Source organism: Monodelphis domestica, chromosome 3 (genome assembly GCF_027887165.1).
Source record: "Monodelphis domestica isolate mMonDom1 chromosome 3, mMonDom1.pri, whole genome shotgun sequence".
Taxonomy (NCBI): Eukaryota; Metazoa; Chordata; class Mammalia; order Didelphimorphia; family Didelphidae; genus Monodelphis; species Monodelphis domestica.
In genome coordinates this window covers 459,939,214-459,958,476 of record NC_077229.1, presented here as the reverse complement: position 1 = coordinate 459,958,476, position 19,263 = coordinate 459,939,214, and the positions used below count along the sequence as shown (strand labels likewise).

The window sequence follows — 19,263 nt, the reverse complement described above, 5'->3', positions numbered from 1 at the left end:
CTAAATTGGTGTATTTATTGCCATATAATTGGGCAAATTAATTTTTAATGATTGCCTTAAGTTCCTCTTCATTGGAGGTGATGTCCCCCTTTTCGTCTTTGATGCTGTTAAATTCCTTTTCTTCTTTACTTTTTTAATTAGATTGACCAGTACTTTGTCCATTTTGTTTGTTTTTTCAAAGTACCATCTTCTTGTCTCATTTATTAAATCAATAGTTCTATCACTTTTGATTTTATTAATTTCTCCCTCAATTTTTAGGATTTCTAGTTTGGTTTTCTGCTGGGGGTTTTTAATTTCATCGCTTTTAAGTTTTTATATTTGCATTTCCAATTGATTGATCGCTGCTCTCCCTAGTTTGTTAATATATGCACTGAGGGATATGAATTTACCTCTGATTACTGGTTTGGCTGCATCCCAAAAGGTTTGAAAGGATGTCTCACCATTGTCATTTTCCTCGGTGAAATTATTAATTGTTTCTGATTTCTTTTCTAACTAAACGATTTTGGAGTATCATATTGTTTAATTTCCAATTACTTTATGTTTTGGTTTTCCATGTACCATTACTGATCAGCATTTTTATTGCCTTGTGATCTGAAAAGGCTGCATTAATTATTTCTGCTTTCCTCCATTTGTGTGCCATGTTTCTGCGACCTATTGTATGGTCAATCTTTGTGAATATGCCATGTGGTGCTGAGAAGGTGTATTCTTTTTGTCCCTATTTATTTTTCTCCATATGTCTATTAATTCTAATTTTTCTAAGATTTCATTCACTTCTTTTTTCTCTTTCTTATTTATTTTTTGATTTGATTTATCTAAATTTGATAATGGTTGGTTTAAGTCTCCCACTAATACAGTTTTACTGTCTATTTCTTCCTTCAATTCTCCTAGTTTCTCCATTGAACATTTGGGTGCTATATTATTTGGTGCATACATGTTCATTAGTGACATTTCCTCATTATCTAAAGTCTCTTTTAGCAAAATATAATTACCTTCCCTATCCCTTTTGATCAGGTCTGTTTTTGCTTTGGCTTTATCAGATATCATGATTGCCACTCCTACCTTCTTTCTGTCAGTTGAGGCCCAAAAGGTCTTACTCCATCCTTTAATTCTGACCTTGTGGGTGTCTACCCTCCTCATGTGTGTTTCTTGAAGACAACATATGGTAGGGTTTGGGATTCTAACCCATTCTGCGATTCATCTACGTTTTATGGGTGAGTTCATCCCATTCATGTTCAAAGTTATGACTGTCACTTGTGTACTCCCCGGCATTTTGATACCCTTCCCTAATTCTAACCTTTCTTCTTCAGCTCTACCTTTTAGTCCAGTGATTTACTTTGAATCAGTCCCCCTTGTCCCCTTCCTTGATATGTTTCCCTTTCTAGTCCCTCCCTTTTGTTCCCTCCCCCTACCCCCTCTTCTTCCCTCCCTTTTTTGTGTTCCCTCTCCCCTACCCCCCTTGGTTTTCCCTTCTTCCTTCCCTTGTTGGGTAAGACAGAATTCAAGATCCCAATGGATCTGGATGTTCTTCCCTCTCAGAGTTGATTTCCCTGAGAGTAAGGTTTAAGTAAAAACTCTCTTCCTCTCCTTCTTATAGGAGTTTTCTTCCCCTCCCCTTCCTGTTTGAATCTTTGTGTGAGAAAGATTATTCAATTTGGTCTTTATTTTCCCCCTATTTACACATTATATTTTCCCCACATGTTAGTATGCATAGATTGATATAAATGTAGTCCTTATAGAAGAGAGTTTGGGTAAAAGAAAAATATAACATTTTTCTCCTTTTCCCTTTCCTTCATATTTACCTTTTCATGTATTCCATGCTCTTTGTTTTTTGATATTGAACTTTTCACAGAGCTCTGGTCTTTTCTTTGCAAAATGTTGGAAATCTTCTATTTTGTTGAAGGCCCATAGTTTCCTTGTAAGTATATAGTCAGTTTCGCTGGATAGCTGATTCTTGGTTGAAGACCCAGCTCTCTTGCCTTTCTGAAAATCATGTTCCATGCCTTACGGTCATTCAGAGTGGAACTTGCAAGGTCTTGTGTGACCCTGATTGGCATTCCTTTATATCTAAATTGTTTTTTTCTGGCTTCTTATAGGATTTTTTCTTTTGTTTGAAAGCTTTGGAATTTAGCAATTACATTCCTGGGAGTTGTCGTTTGGGGATTTAGTGTAGAAGGTGTTCTGTGAGCTCTGTCAATGGCTGTATTGCCCCCTTGTTCTAGAATCTCTGGGCAATTTTCTTTGATTATATCTTGTATTGTGATGTCGAGTTTGCTGTTTATTCCTGGCTTTTCTGGAAGTCCAATTATTCTTAAATTATCTCTTCTCCCTCTATTTTCCAGATCTATCACCTTGTTGGTGAGATATTTTATGTTCTCTTCTAATTTCTAGGTCTTTTGGCTTTGCTTTATTAATTCTTGCTCTTTGTCTTCGAGTTGCCTGATTCTGACTTTTAAAGCCTGATTTTCCTTTTCACTTTGGTCAAACTGGTTTTGTAGATGCGTGAATTTCTCTTGCATTATTTCCCACTTTTACTCCCAGAGGGCTTCCATCTTTTTGATCCTTTCCAATTCAAATTCTTCATGGGTTTGTGGAGAGTTTCCATTTCCTTTGGAAGGTTTTGGGGCATTTGCTTGTGTTTCCTCTTCTATCTCTTCTGTATTTTGTATTTTTGCTCCATAAAATGTGTACAAAGGCACCCCCTTCTTCTTGTTTTTCTTGGAATTTGGGGGCTTTTGTGCGTCTGTGGAGTTTGCCATCTCTATTTGAGTGGGGATACTAGATTTTCTTATCTCTGTCTGGTGTTCAGAGGTTTTAGCCCTAGGCAGATTGTCTGTTCTATGCAGTTGTTGTTCTGTCTTCCTGGGGAAGCCAGGAATTACTGGTGTTTCCGTGTTACTGTCCTCCTCAGTTCCCTCCTGATGCTTCTCCTTTGCCTTAATTCAATCCTCTGAGCCTGGCTTGGCTCTTTCCATGGGGGGTTTGTTTCTGTGCCTTTGCTGTCCCGGAGAGCCAGCACTCTGAGGGAGAGGGGCCGAGGCTTCCAGGAACTCTGAGGGCTCCTGATAAGATAAACTTTCTCTGGGTTGAACTGAGTATGCCCTGAGGCAGGGACCTTCCGTGAGACTCAGATGGAAGGATCCAGCCAGGGGGCTTCAGGCTCCCCCCATCTCTCTCTGTTTCCCTGCTGTCTGGGTGCCCCCGTGACTGGGTCAGGTTGTTTTCAGGAATTGGCCTTCAGGATAACTGGCCCTGAGGTTCTGAGGTTCCCTCTGCTGCCTTGGACTCAGTGCTCTGGGTTGGGGGGTTGGGTCCTGGGAGCTTCCATCTGCCTACCCCTTAGGTCCAAGTGACCTTGGGTTCTGGCTTTGGGGGGGCCATACCTTTTGATCCAGTTCCAGGTCCAGGAGGAGGATTCCCAGGGTCTATGCTGTTGTTCATTTTGAATTTAGGTGCCTTAGGAGCATATAGTTTGAGTTAGGTAGGGAAGGGTTTCCGGAGATCTGAACTTTAGCTTTCTCTAAGCTGCCATCTTGACTGGAAGTCTCTATCTTTCCCATTTTTAATAGAAAAAAAAGCTTATCTTTTGTTCTCAACGTTTACAACCTGTGGTGTGGACTACATAGCTTCCTGCCTAATCTTATATAACTTATTGACATTATTCCCACTTTTCTGTTTGCCATCTTCAATACCAAGCTCAGTTTCTCCTTATGTCTCTCACATTTCTTCCTCCTTTCTCTCCCCTTCCCCACTTTCCTCTTTTAGAGTCTGCCCTCTTCTCCCTCCTTCCTTTACTCTCTCCCTTCCTCTTTCTCCTCTCCTGTCTCTATCCTAGCTTCATCCCTTACAAAGCATATATAAAACCAGAACAAAAAATGGAATCAGGAAATCTGAGCTCATATCCAACCTCAGACAATAATTAGCTGTGTGTTCCTGGGCAAGTCACTTCACCTCTGTCTTAATTTTCTCTTCTGCAAAATGGAAGTGATACCCCTAAATGTGGTGAGGCTAAAATAAGATAATATTTGTAAAGTACTTTGATCACATTATGACACTGTACAAATGCTAGCTAGTTATTGTTATTCCAAAAACTCTGCTGAATCTGGTCTGTATGCTAACCATTAATGGCATAGTTATCAAATTTGATGTAATTGTCATTCTCAAAACCTTTTCTATGGCATTTGGTACATTTATCCTCCAACTGTGTGGGCATATCATATATACAGATATATATGTGTGTGCATGAAATGTAATGAAAATAATTTCACTTTCAAAGAACTTTCTCCAATTATCTTTATTATGAACTCAGTTCTCTACTTCACTTTGAGTATTTTATAGTTTTTTTCCCAAGTATGATAATAAATCATTCTGTTTACACAAACTAGTGGGTGGCGAATGGCAAAGGGTATGAAAAACTTCTTGAAAGAGATACTATGATTCAGGAATATTTTAGTCACATAGAAAAGGTTAGATCTGGGAGAAGAAAATAACCAAGAACACAACCCAGATCTCCTGGCACACTGACAGGTGGTTTATAATGACCAGACAATGTTTCTTTTGAGTGTTTCAATGCAAAACAATGAGTAAAATTATAAATTTGAATACACTGTGACATAGAGAAATAAAAAACACACAAGCTAATCAGTGTGTTCTGCCTTCCTTTCAGGACCCTGTCTTCCTAATCCATGCCATAATGGGGGAACATGTGAAATCAGTGAAGCTTACCGAGGAGATACCTTCATAGGATATATATGTAAATGTCCTAGAGGATTTAATGGGATCCACTGTCAGCACAGTAAGTTTTTTTTAAGGTTTTACTAAATGTGTGGTATATAAATCTTATACATGGCAATTTTTTTCATACCACAAGTCATTGTATTTTATAGATTAGGATACTAATTTGAAGTCAGAAAGATCTAAGTTCAAATCCTGCTTCATATCCATGCCAAGTGATCCTGGCCAAGTCACTTAATTTCTCTGGAACTTTCTATTATCTGTAAAATGATAGGATTTAACATCCACAATCTCTTCTAACTCGTGATTTACAAAACATGATATTGCAATAATTCAAAACATCTCTGAATCTATCAGTATAAATTATACTTTAAGACAAACTAGCAATAATAAATAATTTCCAAGCCAAAAAAAAAATTACCAGTTTTAGTTAATGAAGCTTTCTGAACTCAGCTAGGGTAGTCTTCTAACAACAGACCCATCATTGTTGTTACTTATTTTTCAGTCTTGTGTTGCTTTTCACAGCCCCATTTGTGGTTTTCTTGACAAAGATACTGAAGTAGTTTGAAGTTTTCTTCTCCAGCTCATTTTGGAAATGAAAAAACAGGATTAAGTGACTTGCCCAGGGTCACAGAGCTAAAAAAGTGTCTGAGGCCAGATTTGAACTCCGTTGTTCCTAACTTGAGGCCCAATTCTTTATCTGATTTACCATGTAGATGCCCCAGACCTATTAGTGATGGAGTTTATATTTGACGTTTCTCCAAAATGGTAGTACCCTCCAGATTTCATACATTTGAGTTATTGGAATTGAATTTTAGAAAAAAGAATAAATTTCTTTATCTACAAATTATATATAGGAAGGTTACAGATAATTACCAGAAGTAGTCACCAATAATAAAGGAAGGAATCCAGGAAATCTCCTAGAAGATGGGATTTTACCTGGAAATTTTGAAAAACTAGAAGGTGGAGGTGACAAAAGAGAAAATTACAAGCATGGGAAATGTCTATCATTGGGGGCAGGGTGTCGTGTATAAACAAAAACAAGGAAACCATTGTCACTATATGTCAGATTACATGAGGAAAGGAGGGAGTAAGGTGAAAGAAGATGGGAAATGTTAGAGGGCACCATGTCATGAGGGGTTTGATTATTAGAGAATTATATTATTTATCCCAGAGATAATAGAGAACCATTTAAATGGAGAGGAAAGGTGAAGAGCATGGTCAGTCCTTCAGTTTTGGGAAAAAAATATCTTGACACTGAAGTTGAGGATGCACTAGAGCAGAAGATTTACTTAGGCCAACTGGGAAGCTTTTTCAGTAGTTCGTATGATGAGCATTTGTGTTGGAAGAGTGGCAGTACCATTGGAGTGAAGGGGATGTTTAAGAGATTTAATGAAAGTAGAATCCAAAAGAAGTGGTACCAGATTAGATATAGGGCAGTGGTCAGGATAATAGAGATAGGGGAGTTGTGGATGTCACCTCATTTGAGAAGAAACTCCTGGTAGGGGAGGCAAAACATGTTAGGCCAGCAGACATTTATTAATGTGTCACATACAATTGTAAAAGGGTTTACTGAATGATTTTTTATATCTCAGTAACAGAAAAATTCAAAATGAATAGAACACCTCAAAATTTTGTTTTTAATTATTTTTAAAAACACTTGAAATGTAATCAGATGCTATCTAACCAATGTGCCTAATTTCCTCTCTGTACATAAACTTTATGAAAATTATGTATATATGTTTCCAGGGTATTTTTGATAATATGAAAAGAGATCAGGTAGACTTTCAAAGACTATTTTGTGGACCAGACCAAACTTTATATTCATACACTTAATTGCAAAATATAGAGAATTATACTTCACACTGTTTTATAGGTATACATTTATTATGCCTATTTTAGATGGAAATATATTTCAAATTATTTTCTCTAACAAAAAAACATACAAGACATTGATTGATGCAATGATTGAGATAACTTTGTTCAACAATCCTTCTATTCTCATTATTAATGGAGGTATGCATAGTCAAAGTAGTGAGACAAATACTTATCTAACGTCTTCCACAAAGTCATGAACATATTTTGTGAGAAGTCCAAGCACAAGTGGGATTCTTTATAGATAATGAGGTTCTCTAAATGCTCCTATTTACAGATGAATTTTTGCTGATTATATGAAAGTCAGAGCACTACAGTGATTGAGCTAGTAACACATACATGGTAAATAATTAAACAAAAGAGGGGATATACAATCATTAATGTGACCCCCTGGAGCAGTGGACTAAAACAAATGTCAGACTCTTAACCCTGAGTGCATAATTGAAAATCCCCAAAGTGAGACCTGAACCAGAGTATAAAGTATTTGAAAAATGTTTGTGTCTGACTCTTTGGGATTCCATTTGAGATCTTCTTGGCAAAGAAACTGGAGTGGTTTGCTTTTTTTCTTTTCCAGCTCATTTTGCAGATGAGGAAACTGAGGCAAACAAGATTAAGTGACTTGCCAAGGGCACACAGCTATTAAGTGTCTGAGGCTAGATTTGAGCTCAGGTCTTCCTGACTCCAGGCCTGTAACTCTTCACTGCTCCTCTTAGCTACCTATAAAACACAAATAGATAATGTTAATTTGTCTAAATCAATATGAAGGTACAAGGATCAATTTCTATTTGAATATGACACCAGAGGACTACAAGTTCACTAGTAATCAACAGTGTGAAATGGAAACCATATATATATATATGCATGTATTTACATATATCCAGCTTTGGACACATGACTAAAAGTTTAGTTTTTAGAATAATATCATTTATGTTATATATATATATCATTTATAATTTAATTATATTTTACTTTAGTCATACTAGATATTAACAGTTACATATTTTTGCTCAAATGATTAAATGCAGTTAGGAATACTGATCTGTGAATTAGCCCATCAATATTATAGCTATCCTGAAGTACTACAGACAGACAATGAATTGCGCTGTACCAAGTACTAAAAAAGAGTTTGGACCATAGGTTTATGTTATGTACAATTGCAGAAGAATCAAACCTAACATGATTTTAGGAGAGAAAAGGAAATGGTATACAGTGAGTATGAGTTAGTAAGTTCAGTTTACCACTCAGTTTCAAGACATGACAGAAAAAGTCATGATCACTTAAGTACCTTTAAGATGAGAAAAGTAGGTGAGTAAATCTTGTATCAAGAAGAACAAGGAATAATAGACAATTAAAATTTTGCAGCAGTGATCCATGAAATACTAAAAGACCCAGAGAAAAGTCTCTAGTAAATTGTATAGATCCCCTTTCATGAATTTGGGTTGGGAAGGAATGGATTACCATTCCACAGCATATATAGACAGGGATAGGTTATGATTTGAGATAATATTTCAGACTTTAATTTTTTAAATATCACACCATCCCAGTTTATTCCTTAAATTTGACTACATTCAAATAATTTCCCTATGCATTCATTAAATTGAAAATTTGCTTCTAGTGAAAAGTGATTAATAGTCAATGGTCCTGAGATATATCTTCAGGGATTTTTTCCTTAGTAGACTAAGCATAAACCTGGAAATTTGGGTTGACAAAGATCCAAAGTGCATTATAGGAAAATGAAAGGAATAATTTTTGTATTTATTTTAGATGCAACAGCATAAAATTTTTTATGAGAGTATAACTGAAGAAATACTTCAGAAAATTCAATGAAAGGAACTTGCTTATTAGTTCAAATTCATATGACAAGTAACTAATTGGATATCTTCTTGGCTCATGCATTAACTGGGCATGAGAAAACATTTAAAGTGTCAAGATAATAAAGTGACAAGCTTATAATCATAGGCCAACAAATACAAAGTTACAAAGTAGAGAAAATGTCTCCAAGGTGAGCTAAGCTTGTTCTATGTTATTAGCCATACTGTCTTTGCATTGAGTTTGGAAATCCTAACTTCAATTATAATTATAGTATATTAAAGAATTCCTCATTATTCTTATTAGTAATGAAAATTGCATCTGAAAATGTGCTTATAGTTATAAAAGAGGGAGGGTTTTCTTCAACTTAAAGACAATTATATTATGAACTGTGATCTTAAGTTGCCTGGAAATTTGATGGAGAAATTTTAAGCCAGTACTTTCTTGGACCACACACACACACACACACACACACACACACACACACACACACACATATATTTTTGCTGGAAAGATTATCATCATTTTTATTTGTTGCCCAGTAGCAAACAAATACCTTGGGGGAAGTAAAGCCTCCCAAACATAGAAATCTTTGGTTGATAGCTCCCTGAAGGCTTGCTGTTCCATACTTCCTACAAAGATATACCTGGAGAATCTATTTTCGATTACATCTGAGCCCCTGTCCTGTCAGATAATGAGGCCTGACTGAAGATTTAATCAATCGAGGCCAGAAAATGAGGCCTTTTAAGGAAGCAGTTTATAATACCAGACCACTCAAGAGCCGGTTTCTGAAAATTCTGTAAATTATTTCATCCCTGAGTTAATGTCAGACAGAAATGCTGGCCAGAGATTCTGGTTTAGCTTTATATTAGCCCATAACTGGTACAAACTTGTCTGAACCTAATCCTGTATTCATTTGACTTCTCTTTTCCTGAATATTTAGGAATTTTACTTAGAACATTAGATAATTGTACTGTGTGGGATTTGCCATACTAACATAGTCAATATCGTACAATGGAAAGGGGACTGAATTGGAATTGACAGTCTGGGGACACAAACCAGCTAAATTTCACCTTGGTAGGGATGCTTAACTTGCTCCACAAGCTCAGGAGATCACTGAGCCTTACTATTATGATGGGTCCAATTAGCTTTTAGCTTTGAATTCAGCTTTGTTTGAGGCTTATTAATAAAAGAATGGTTCTTTACCTTCTCATCCTTTATTTTTAGTATTATTAAAGCATCCATGGTAGATGTTCTGCTTTGATTCCTTGATTGAGTCATAATTTCATGGAATTGAAAGACCTGAAATTATAATAGATTTAAGATATCAAAGAGGAAACATTGGCCCAGAAAGGCTCAGTGACTTGCTCATGTTTACATATAGCAAGTGACAGAATTGAAATTTGAACTTTGGTTCACTGTCAATGTTCCTTCCATTGCTATGGTTTCGCAATTCATCAATACCTTGTGACAAGAATTCATTGACAAAGAAATATTACTTTTTGTGCTTCATCTAAGATAGATAGATAGATAGATATACATAGATCCTGTTATGTATATATATCCCTTTAAAAATAATATACTGCACAGAGAAGTTTCTTGTCTTCCCTCACCCTAAGTGGGAATAAAATTTATTTATCCCTAAATTTAAGTACAAGAAAAATTGGTCCTTTAAATCATGCCCCTACTTTAGAGTTGTAGCATCCAATGTCCTCATGGCAAAGAATTGAGAGAAGGGATAAAAAAAATAGTTCCCCTTCTTTTACATATAAAGGGATAACTTGATAGAATGTTGATGTTATAAGATTTTTCTTTGAAACTGTCCCGTACTCATATTAGTTATCCTTTTACTAAGATGACCAGTCTTTTTTAAAGTACCATTATCTTCCCAGAAACTCCCATCATCACCACTACCACTACCATCATCATCTAAAGCTAATATTTGTATATTACTTTTATGTTTACTAAATGTTTTTCAAATATTATTTTATTTTATTTTGACAACAATTTTTTTGGGGGAAATACCATTATTGTCTCCATTTTGCTAGTGACATAACTAAGATAGGAAGAAGTTAAGAGACTTCCTTAAGATCACATGCCATATTTGACCACAGGTTTTCATGACACCAAATCTAGTGCTCAATTCACTCTGCCATCTACCTCACCTAACCCTGCCTATACTTCCAAAGGTTTCTGATTTAAGATTATTCATATTTATTCAAAATACCTAATCCATATGTGTAGATGCCTCTATCTAGATTAGGGAGGAAAGCAATCAGGGTAAAAAAATCACTAATTCACACCAATGGTCTCACTTTAACATTCAAGAAGATTGCTACCCCATAGGGAAATTTATTCAATTTTCAAGAAGTCATCTGATGATTAAACTGTATTGTCAGGTGATTGGAGTCATTATTGTTTAATGGAAAGAGTTTGAGATTTAGACCCTGAGCAGATGGGTTCAAATCCTAATATTATCGATTATGTAATCTTGAGAAAAACATTTAGCCTCTGTGGGCCTGTTTCCTCCTCTGCAAAATGAGGGGATAGAACTAGGTGACACTGAATAGAACTCTGGACTATTAATCTTATATACCAAGTTATTTGGGGAAAGTAGGCATCACAAAAGCAGGACTTCCCTGCATGAGATCAGTTTACCTTAACTATTTCTCCTTTTAATACATTTTTAGAAGCATCAAAGCCTAAAGTTGGAAGGAACTTCAAGTGTCCACTCTGCAACTAAGTAGCAATTTCCTCTATAATCTCACCAAAGAATAATCTACCTAACAATTGAAGATTCACCCATTTTGGAGAATTTGTTGATGAATTCTCCTCATTTTAGGAGCCCATTACCTATAAGAACAACACATTCCTCTTTTGGATAGCTCCAATATTTAAGATTTTACCCTTAAGATAAGTCAAAATCTTCCTGTCTAACATATCTATTTCTTCTGGCTCTTCCCCCTTTGGATCCAAGAAAAATAAAAGTGAATATGTGTTTAAAAGATAGCTTTTCATGAGCCAAATGCTTTGGTAATACACAAGGCAGAATCTTTTTTCTCTACCCATTTTTCTCTTTCTCTCCAGTGTTGAAACTGTCATATATATGTAGTTAAAATCTGTAGCAAATGAAAAAAAATTAAAAGATAGCTTTTCAGATATTTGAAGATAAAAGATTATCTCTCTCTGACTCGTTTATTTTACATACCACACATTCCCACTTCCTTTCGCTTATCCTTCCATGCAATGTTCTCTAGTCCCCTCACTTTCAGATTGTCTTCCACTGGATGAACTCCAAATTGCTGGTTTCCATCCTCCAATATATTCCCCAATAGTGAACACAATTAGATGATAACCTCTTGTATTATGAACAGAGTACAATAAGAATGTCCCTTTCTGTATTCTGGAATTGTTTTCTGAGGTAGAGAATTGACATCCCAATGCAACTACTGCAATAGATGGTATGGCATGCCTACAAACAGGAAGATTGATCAACTTCAATTCAAACCTGGCCTTAGATACTTTTAGGTGAATGACACTGGACAAGCCACTTAATGCTGTTTGTTGTTGTTGTTTTATCTGTAAAATGAGCTGGAGAAGGAAATGATAAAATCCACAAGTATCTTAATCTTAATTAGGTCACTAAAGGTCATACACAAGTGAAAAACTACTGAAAAACAACTGAATTGACAATAGCTTTATTTGGTTTCCACCATTTCCACTATTGACTTGTGTTGAATTAACATTCTTCTAAAATATCAAAGCTTTCTTTTTGTCGCCTTCTCAACCATTCTGTAAATTTGGAGTTTATTTTAAACCCAAATTAGAACCCCATTCTTATCCCTATTAAATATAATATAAATAGTCCCATCCAACCATCTTTTTCGTTCATCTTCATCTTGCCATCAGACCTATTAGTAATCATTCTTCCTTTCACTTTTGAATCCCAGGGTTTTTTTTAGAAGATCCAAGGTATATTTGTGTCCTTGTTTATTACACAATGATGCTGTGAGCATTTGATTTCTACTAATCCTATAGGCAAAATTGAGGACAACAGAAAATATATAACTTATATAACTCATAAATTGTCTGCAAAAAATCCTGTTTTGCTAATATTTTGCTAATGTTTTGCTAATATGATTTTTTGTAATGATCAAGTGAAAAAAGTAACTTTCATTTCATAATGTGTCAACATCTATGTATTTTACTAAAAGATGAAAAATGTCATGTAAATCATACTTGGAATGAGATTCCACAAATATGCATTAAGCACTCCTATTTACAAAGCAAAATATATATTTCACCAGGAGGGAAGAGATAAAATAAAGTTGCCAAGTAAAGAGTAAAGCTTTTCACTTTTATGTTCTGAATTGTGATTAGAAGCTGAAAGGAGGCACTGACTTCCTGCATTAAAGAAAATAAGTAGACATTTAGACGTTTTTCAAGAACAATTTAATAGTTGGGTCTGTTTCCTAAGGAGATCAGGTAAAGAATAAAATAATATATGTGAATATATATGTATATGTATTCATAACATCACTCTTTGTGGTAGTAAAGAACTGAAAATGGAGGTGATTCCCATCAGTTGGGGAATATCTAAACAAATTGTGGTATATGATTATGTTGTAATACTATTATGCCATAAGAAACAATGAGTAGGATACTTTTTTAATTAGAAAGAATTGCATTGGCTGAGGAACTTTGAAATAAGTAGAATGAAAAAAACATTATACAGAACTATAGATTTAATATGTAAAAATAGCTTCTGAATATCACCTCCAGAGAATGAATTGAAAAAATATACATGAAAGACATAATTTATATATATATGTATACATATATATAATATATATACACATATATACATAACTGTCTCTTAGATAATACCTTCTCTGATACAGGGAGGGGATGGAAGACTGAGACACTGGTAAATAAATTAATTAATTAATTTCAAAAGATCAATTTAATAGCAAATAAATATTATATATCTCTCAGTGAGTTAATCTCCCTCCATATTTTGTTCAATACCAGTTGGTCATTCACATCATTGCTTAAAGATCATAGGAGTGCATTAGTGTTTGCATGCATATTCTCTCTGCCACTTCAGTCTTTGTCTTAGGGGAAGATCTGACTCTCATATTGAGTTGTGTGGCCAAAATTTCTCAATACAAGTTTCTCCCTCCTTTGGTAGTCTGGTCTATATCACTAAGCTCATCATCCAACTCTGTTTAAATACTGTCAGTCCCTAGACAGGACTTCAAGAACTCAAGGGATTGCATTGCCATAAAAAAGCATACAGAGAAAGAGTTTGAATAGCCATTCTATACACTTTTTCTATATACTTAATAAATTATAGGAAAATATTGGTATAGTGGCAGAGACTAGACAGCTGAGTCTGGAGTCAGGAAGGCACTGAACTTCTTTCTGACTCAGTTTTCTATATTGTCAAATGATAATAATAAGAGCATCTACATCTAAGCATTATTTTGAGGATGAAATAAGATATATTTGAAAAAAAAACACTTGGCATAGTGCCTGACAGATAAGAGGGGCTCAATAAATGCTCATTTTCTTCCTCTGTCTGAGTGACATTTAATGTCTAGAACATGGGTCATTTTATAAAAAGGAGCAAGGCATGTAGATTGGATTGATTGGCATTTGATCAGTGGTCCATAAATCTAACAACAGTGTTTCAGCAGAAGAAAACAGGACTTTGATTCATGAGTTTTGAATGATGACTCTTCCTTTTCCTTCCTGTGTCTGTGTGCCCAAGTACATGTGATTCATTTAATTAAGCTGAACCTCAGCTATCTTAACTTGAAAATGTAAAGATTGTACTCAGGGACTACCAAAGTCTGATCCAGCTCTAAATTTATGATCCAATCTATGATTGGTCAAAAGTTTTTATACCTGAACTTCAGGGAAGAAAACAGAAAACATCTACTGCCTCCAAAATTTTAAAAATCAAATAGTTATGAAGAAAAAATGCATGGGCATGCATGTGTATATATTTTCATGTGTCATATAGATAGATAGAGAGATGTAGATTTTTTCTATTGCTCACTAAAATCAGTCTGACATGTGTTATGGAAAAAATAAAAATCATAAAATTAAGAGAAAACTTGTAACACAAAGGTAAGCCAAGCCTAATTTATTTGAAAATTCAGAGAGTGAATATGAGTTAGTACATTTTACACAATTTTAAAATAAATTCTGAAAAAAAATTATGATTTCTCAAGAATAAACTCAATATTGTTGCAGTTTTTATTTTCTTCCTTTAAAAAGTAAAAATGAATAAAACAAAAGAAAAGCTAAAAGTAAAACAAAAAACAGCTTACACAGAATTCAGGGTTGCCAATTAAGGTTTGAAAAGTGTTTTACATATATTATGCCATTTTATTCTTACAACAACCCTCTATATAGCTGCAGCTTTATCTCTATTCTACAAATGAGTCACCTGAGGCTTAAAAAGTTGAAATGATTTTCTCCGGATGCTTCAACTATAGTAAGCATCCAAGGCAGAATTTGAACTGAGATTTTCATAACTCTGGGTCCAGTACTCTTTTCATTGTGTCATTTAGTTGCAGCTAGACCTGAACAGAATGTAAGAAGCCATCTCACAAACAGTGGAGAAATGACTCCCTTATATAACATCTCTGACATATGATCATCACTGCCATAACCATCAACATCAAAAGAAACATACCTCTCTTTTAGACACATGATGTTGTTTCTAGGGAACATGAACTAACTTATTTTTTTAATTTCTATATTCAATACATAATAGATTTCCCACATGCATAATAATAGACCCTCAGTTTTTTTCTGATGATTATGACTATTTAGTGACAATCATAATGACTGTGAAATCTATGTGGGAAAAGGAAGGTACAAAAAGAAATCATTCTGGATAAGGATGCTTTCCTTCTTAATTGATATTTAATCATTTAATCCTTCCTGAACAGACAGTATTTAAGTGATTGATTCTTTCATTTATAATGTTTAAAACAGGCTCATAAATAATCAGACTAATTGGTTGGTACATTCATTATTTTCTTATGCCATTGTCTTGTCACTTTAGTAAGGGTATGGTAAGAGAAAACAAAATATTCCAAATAGCATTTTATAATACACATGCATATATATTTAAGTCAAAGTTAGCATAATTATTTAGAATGATATAATTATCTTTAGCATTTTCCCAATTTTCCCATTATTTTCATTTTAACTGGGATGAAGATGAGTTCATAGTAGCTTTACACAGCTCTTAATTCAAAGAAATGATGGGATGCCAGCCTCTATAACATATTTTGATTCATTTTGCCATCATGTTTTCCAATTGATTTTTCATTCAGTCTGATAGATTTTGCAATCATTCTACAATTTATAAGATTAGAGGAATTTATGATAAAATATCTTTTTAAATTAAATTAGCCAAAGATCTTTTGAATAGTTTAATCATTTTATAAGTCATAGAAGACTTGAATTAGGACACTTTAAAATGATCTTTTATTTCAATCTGAAGCAGCCTAGACAGACGCTTTCTCTGAGGTATAATTGATTTGCTGTGAATTCTCTCTGAAGATGATGAGTTTGGTCTAGGTGTTCTCATTTTTCAAGAGTTCATAAAGCCATGTAACAAAGGACTGCTGCTAAAACAGATACCAAATGTTCTCTTGGCAAGCCACATATCACCCTGAATGGGATGTTAGTCTCATTTTACAAAATTAATGTTGCACATCTATGGTTGCTATGCCTTCTCTCAGTTTATCAGTTGATGGAGGTCAAAGAACTGGAGAAAAGAAATATCATCCCACAAGTCCTGAGACCTATCAGATAATCAATCAATAAACTACCAACCTTGTTCTTAGCGCTGTGATGGACACTTTAGTGAAAACAAAGAAGAATGACTCATGAATCCTGGTCTTGAGGAGCTCACAATTTCTCTACCATAAAATCCATGAGTATCCATGAGGCAAAAAAAAAAAAAAAACAACTTATGAATTAGTTAAATTAGAAAGGGCCTTGGGTAAGAAGTGTCACCTAATCTAGTTTGAAAGAAAGTCAGCTTTGTATGAGGCAGAAGTGAAGAGAGAGATCAGTACAGGTGTCCAGTTTGCCATTATGCATCTGGTACAGTGGACCACTTAAAGACCAAGGGTTCAAACAGACAGTCCTTTTGTCTAAAATCCTATTCCAATGCTCTCAAGTGGAAGCAGTTTTCTACAATGCAGTTGCACAATATAGATAAAATATAAACCACTGGCAAGATTAAAAAGAATGGGCAAAGAATTTTCCTGGGGTCTCATGAGTTCTTTACCAAAGTCCAAGAAACTACATTTATACTCCTTTTTCCTAATGGCCCAAAGAAGGGCACCATTTGGAGATAAAGTTAATTTGCAGACACCACTATTTCTTTCCATTGGTGTTTGTTTTTACATCTCAGTTCCACCAGGTTCCTGGTGGCATCAAACACAACCTGTGCAAAGATTCAGCCAGTAGGAGATATATATGTGAAACAATGAGTAGACTAATTTGATTTTAACATAGACCACAAGAGATTGAATAACATGAGTTCTTACTGGAAAGCTAGATTTATGCCATTTTGTGAAGACTTTCAATGCCAGTTAGAAGAAATTTATTTTATCCTAGAGATAATAAAGTGCCACTAGAGATTCTTGAGCAAGAGAGTAACTATTTCTAATATGCATTTCTATGGCATTTTACACATATATCTTTGTTGTCCATATGCATCAACATATAAACATATAAACAGCTATCCATGTTTACTATCAGTCAATAAACAAATATTTATTGAGTATTTTTCTCAGTTTCTACTACCCTGTTGGCCAGAAGCAGTGGGATGAGCTCTATTCTTCATGTAATTTTTAATTTAAAAAAATTATTAACTTTTTACATCACCTACATTCTTATATATCACCCTCTAACTATCCTAGACAACCATTCTTTGTAACATGATTTTTAAAAAAGGAAGAAAAAAATTCAGCAAAACTAGCCTAAACATAAAAAATCAGCTTGATATTATATTTAGTTTTCTTTATTTATGCCCCTTTCCTTTTCCCCTACTCCAAAGAAATAGATACATATCTTCCAATATCTCTTTTTTTGGCACAAAGATGGGTCTTTTTTGCAACTTCACTTTTTTTGTTGTTGCTTTTCTTTCTATTTACATTGATGAAGTAATGTAACCTAGATTTTGTATATAGACTGACTTTTGGCAAAATGGTTTGGTCTTTTGATTCTGTTCAGAATCTTCTTGTACTATTTCTGTGGGCAAGCAGTTTGTCTCTTCCTGAGGTCTTTGCATCTTCATATATATATATGCATATATATTATTAATCTGCTAAGCACAAACTTAGTTTCTCTAGGTAAAAGATCAGGCTTCTTCCATGCCTTTTCAGCAAGTGCCTTTAAGAATAAGTGGGCAGCTGGGTAGCTCAGTGGACTGAGAACCAGGCCTAGAGACGGGAGGTCCTAGGTTCAAATCTGGCCTCAGCCACTTCCTAGCTGTGTGACCCTGGGCAAGTCACTTGACCCCCATTGCCTAGCCCTTACCATTCTTCTGCCTTGGAGCCAATACACAGTATTGACTCCAAGACAGAAGGTAAGGGTTTAAAAAAAAAAAAAAAGAATAAGTGGAGAAGGAAGTTAGAAGCATTTAGGGTTATGGAGTGAATGTAGGAGGGAATTTTTTTTTTAAAAAAAGGAGGTCCTAAGAAAAGACAGATGCCCCATAAACAAGGATATCCCTATATGGCAGAGCTAGTGATAAAAAAAAAAAAAACTTAACAGATGGTGCCTCTTTACTTAAAATTAATTCTGCTGACCTACATTTGAATGTCAATCCTTTTTGGATGCAGACCAAGGACTGGCAGCATTTTCTTTAAAACATATATTATTTGGCAGGTCAAAGTTATATGGTTACACTTAATATTTTTGATAGTTTCCTTTTTTTAGTTTTCTAGCTATAGCACAAGCTCTTTAAATACAAGAACTGTCTCTTAACTTTTTATTATTTTTATAGATTTTGTCTTTCTACTTATAGGATGTGCTAGAGCCACCTCTCTAATCTTGCAAATAGATTGTTAAATATATAGTGTGAAAATGTATATCTCAGAAATCTGTAATAGCTACAAATTTACTCTTAATTGATTGTTTTGCTGATTATGTAGATTTAAGAAAGTGTTGATAGTGAAGATTAAACATAAAATTGCTTATGCATACTTTTTTTTACTTATTGATAAAAATTTACCTGTATTCCTTTGTTTCTCCATAAGCATTGATTCAATCAATCAATAGATATTTGTTAAGCATGTACTATGTGTCAGGAACTGTGATAAACATTGGGGAAACAAAAAGATACAAAAGATGGTACTCACCCTAAAGGAGCTAACTACATTCAAACAAATACAACATAGGCATTAGGATAATTAAGAAATAATACCAGAGGAGAGAAGGCACTGAAATGAAGAGGGGTTGGCGAAGGCTTTGTGTAGAAGGTGGAATTTTTTGTTGGAATCTTAAAATAAGCCAGAAATGAAAGAACAGAGGAGTTCTTGAGGACCACCCAAGTGTGGGGAAAAGTTTAGGAGAATGTTCCAAATCCTTCTTGTTCATGGAACAGCCAGAAGACCAGTGTCATTGAATCAAAGAGTCCTTACTGGGGTGGGAGGTGTAAAAAAGGCTAGAAATGGAGGAAAGGGAGAAGTAAATGAAGGACTTTCAATGCCATTACCTCCTGGTGGTGAGAGGAAGCCATTAGAGTTTATTGAGTAGAGTGATGATGTGAATGGACCTAGACTTTAGCAAAATTACTTTGTCAACCAA

General features: G+C 34.7%; 1 protein-coding gene across 2 annotated transcripts in view; it reads left to right on the top strand.

Annotated features, from left to right (window-relative positions):
* Positions 1-19,263, top strand: part of EDIL3 (EGF like repeats and discoidin domains 3) — a 703,912-nt gene that overhangs the window by 356,213 nt on the left and 328,436 nt on the right. For both annotated transcript variants that reach the window (XM_056824616.1, XM_056824617.1), the window contains one exon: positions 4,664-4,792. In XM_056824616.1, coding sequence (XP_056680594.1) covers positions 4,664-4,792 — 129 coding nt within the window. The remainder of the gene's footprint in view (positions 1-4,663; positions 4,793-19,263) is intronic.